Source organism: Vollenhovia emeryi, unplaced genomic scaffold (genome assembly GCF_000949405.1).
Source record: "Vollenhovia emeryi isolate VEMERY1.0 unplaced genomic scaffold, V.emery_V1.0 DF941991.1, whole genome shotgun sequence".
Taxonomy (NCBI): Eukaryota; Metazoa; Arthropoda; class Insecta; order Hymenoptera; family Formicidae; genus Vollenhovia; species Vollenhovia emeryi.
Genome location: NW_011964375.1, coordinates 266 through 4,333, shown reverse-complemented (window position 1 = coordinate 4,333; position 4,068 = coordinate 266). Strand labels below are relative to the sequence as shown.

Below are 4,068 nucleotides of genomic sequence, written 5' to 3'. Positions count from 1 at the left end.
TGGGTGTATTAATCTAAATAATTACCCTGTTTTGTTACACAAAGCAAGATTTTGGTAACTGTAATAAAAACTTACTCCAACCGTTGAAGGCACAACAATTTTTCCACAGCGGCAAAAGTTTTTAGCATAAACAAAATACCTCGTGAAAGTAATCGGATTTGCTAATCATACGAGACATTTTTACGATTGTAAAATTAACAGAATCTTTTGCGACGAGAATTAATAAGAATCGCTTCTGAAATGGGACTCCACTGTGCTCATATCATTTTTCTAGCCGCACAACGGATCGAACGGAGACGAAATAACGACCGTATGATTATGACAAATGCCTTCCTAGTATTTTTCTTTGTATCCTCTCGCATGAATTCGAGTAAAGTTCACGGCGAATCGACGCCCGTCTCCTCTCGGAGAGCGCGAATTGAATTCAAAGTTTGACGCGCAGTTTTTATCCCGAGTGTCGCTGGCGCCTTTTAAAGATGCAATTCCTACAAGTACATAAACTCCCAGCCTCGGATTAAAGTCACGGTCTCGTCAGCCGAGCGATTCATTTTGCTTGATGCGCAAACCGCCATTCTGTCATTTTCCCGGGTACATTTATCTGGATTTCTTCCGCGATTTCATTGTGCCCCAAAGCTCGCGCTTTAAGCGACATTTTAACGGAAATGCAGTAGATTTTATTTGCCTAAGTTCTGTCGATTTCGCTTTATTCGCCAACGGCCGCGCGGTAAATGAAATTGTCATTAATATTCATTTCAGCCAAAGAGGGAATACATCCGCGAAAAAGACGCGTTTGTTCTATAAATATTTACATTTGCGCGAAATTTCAAATTCCCTTGAAATTATAATAAAATGCAAATATGACCGAGCGATTCGAATAATTTTATTTTACGATTCGAAAATAGGTCGTTACTGCTGTATCGAAATAGCCCGCGACATAAAGTCGCCGTTCGGAAAGTGCCGTTATTATCGGCAAAGGCATTAAATGAATATGCGAAATTTGCATCGATTTCAAAAATGCTGCATTTTATCGAAATGACGTTACGAATTCCCTTCTAATTGCTACATAATAGACAATAAAATTGGAAATTTGCTTATTCCGCAGAATCGCGTATGCATGGTGTATTGACAAAAGTGGGCCGGTATCAGCGAGCGAAACGGACATTTCGCGTGTAACTAACGAAATCAGTGGGAATTACACGCGTGAAACGGAATATGAGTACAACTTGGGCAACGTAATTCTCGTAACGCGCGCAACAACTCAATTGGATTTTTTTTTTGCAAAACTCTACCCCGGGAAATTTAATTATATCAAGTTCGCGTTGTTACTAAGGAACACTTATCGAATAATTAAGTTTCCACGTCTTTCATGTCATTAACGTCGCTCACTACTGTTTCACGGGAAGTTAGGATCTCGCGGAAAAGGAGAAATTTCTCGAATTTGCTAAAACGTAATCAAGAGTCATCCTTAAGCTGCGCGCAAACAGCCAAAGCGACCGACTCGGGGCGGGCACCGCGTTACTTTTTGATGAGCGCCGGAGAGCCGCTCCGTATACGCGCCGGTAAATTAATATTAGCAGAATATCGCCAGGTCGAACAAACGAATAAACACTGCGAGCAGCAATTACGGCGCTTCGCATCTCGGGATTAAACAAGATTGTCATTAAAACTTTCAGTATTAAGACGACAGGATTTTCAGATGCACTTAAAGTAATCAGCGAAGGCGCAGCCGTGGCGGACAGAGAATCGAAGATTTATGTTTCCAATTTCATTAAAACACTTTCACGCAAACAACCCTGCTAACAACAACTTCACGCATTTCGTAAGGAAATTGCGTTTCCCTGTAAATATATATCCCTGATTATCTTTACGTTTCCCGAACGTAACTACAGCTCTGTAATCCTTTACACGTCCCAAGTTAAATTGTCACAAAAGCTACTGTTGTATTAAAAAAGAGAAAACCTCTCTAATATCAACCAGAAATTCCACACTTTGTATCGAATGAAAAAGAAGGAAGTGCTTTCTTTTATTTTTTTAATTGCGTAAATAATATTTTTGCGCTGCGAATCTGCCCCACTTAGCGGATCGATCGGGCCGTATACTCTCCGTTATTGGTACACGCGCGCTCCTCTCCCGCCCATTTTGCCCCGCTACTTTGCCGCCGTTATTCGATGTCGATCCATCTTCACGGGGAAATCCGTCTTCCCGTTCCAGAGCGGCACGACGAATCCAACAGTCAAACTATTTTGCGTCGATCTCGACACGGTGGTGCTGGGTAACGTGACTTTGGTGGAGATCGAACATCCGCCGGAGCTGTCTGCCACCGAGAGGATCCTGTCGGCGGTGGACTTCCCCACGGACAGCCTCGTGTACGCGACTTGGATGAACCGGGTGCAGAACAGGGCGTATTTCCAGCTCTGCGACGTCGACGGTCCGCTGCCGAACTGCACGACAGTGGGTATTTCTTCATCTCCGAGAGGGCGAGAGACGTTCCCAGCTTCCGGCCTCGGAAGATAAGGAGTCCGAGGGGGCTCGTCCGATCTCTCTCGCTCTCCCTCCCTTGCGCTCTTCCTTGAAGCTTTCTTAATTTAGCGGGCGCTCTTCCTTTAGTTGGGCAATAGTATTTTAATTAGCGCGCGTTTGCCCGTGGCTCGGCTAATTCGCAGTCTCGTGCGAGTCTCTCGCGACTGTTTCCCCGGGAACTTTGGCGTTGCAAATTTCAAGTATCGGCAAAGATTTCGCGTTGCAAAATTCCGCGATAAATTTAATCTCGCGTTAAAAGCGTGAAATTAACTTTACGAGATGTTATTCTCTCGCGAAACATTGGTTTTTTTTCTTTTCTTTTACGTCGAACGTACGAATTAGCTGCCGCGTTAAAGTGTCTACGCGGAAAGAAAAGCGGCTCTAAGAAGCTGCAATTACGACGTTCGACTTTCCGTCGTTAAAGAGGAGAGGCAAACGGGTTTCTTTTTACTGGATCACTTTATTAACGCGCTTGTTAGACGCTTGGCTCGTAAATTTCCACGATTTTTGTTTCCCCTTTCGAGAATATACACGTGACACCGCCGCATTGACGCGACAGCGACGAGGTCTTAACGGTGAACCTTTTTTCTTTTACGGACGACAATACGACTTAATTAAATTGACAGAATGCAATTTGCTGACCGGGGAAACATTTGATTGCTCCTAGGCGCTCTCATATGGCGAGAAAAATGGCTGGGTAGAGCAATTCGAAGCGCCTATATTCAGCGAGGACGGTACGTCGTTCCTTCTGATATTACCGCAGAAACAGAAGAACGGCAGCAATTGGCGACACGTTGCGCTGGTTACGAATGCAACCAGCGGCAGGCCGACCACCGCCGCCCTCACCTCCGGCTATTTCGTCGTCACGGAGATAGTGTCCTGGGATCGGGAGAACTCGTATCTGTAAGTACGAACGCAGTCTATTCCGCAAATCCGTATGCCGCTAATTAACTTTCCTCGATTGCTCCGTAGCTTTGGAAACTTGATTTTCGTGACGATTAAATGAATCATTTTTGCAGACTTTGAAATTCACATTGATATGTGTCTTTACTTTTAGAAACATGATTTTCATAATAATTGAATCTGTGACTACAAACGCAGTTCATTCGACAAATCGCTAATTAAATGATTCCCAAATTTTTCCATATTTTTGGGAACGTGATTTTCGCGACGATTAAATGACCATTTTTGCAAGTTTTTTAATTTACATCGATACAAGTCTTTATTTTTAGAAGTTTGATTTTCACAATAATTGAATCTGTGACTACAAACGCAGTCTATTCGACAAGTCACTAATTAAGTGACTTTCTTTCTCCATATTTTTGGGAACTTGATTTTTGCGACGATTAAATGAGCCATTTTTGCAGACTTAGAAATTTACATTGATATATGTCTTTATTTTTAGAAACATGATTTTCATGATAATTGAATCTGTGACTACAAACGCAGTCCACTCGACAAATCGCTAATTAAGTGCTTCCCAAATTTTTACATATTTTTGGGAACATGATTTTCGCGGCGATTAAATGAACATTTTTGCAAGTTTTT

General features: G+C 42.7%; 1 protein-coding gene across 1 annotated transcript; it reads left to right on the top strand.

Moving 5' to 3' along the window:
• Positions 1 to 2,211: 2,211 nt before the first annotated feature.
• On the top strand, positions 2,212 to 3,445 carry LOC105570651 (inactive dipeptidyl peptidase 10-like; the record flags this gene model as incomplete). Its single annotated transcript, XM_012028038.1, has 2 exons — positions 2,212 to 2,451; positions 3,188 to 3,445. Coding segments are annotated over 2 exons (480 nt in total), but the record flags the coding sequence as incomplete, so codon positions are not given.
• Between the last annotated feature and the right edge of the window lie 623 nt (positions 3,446 to 4,068).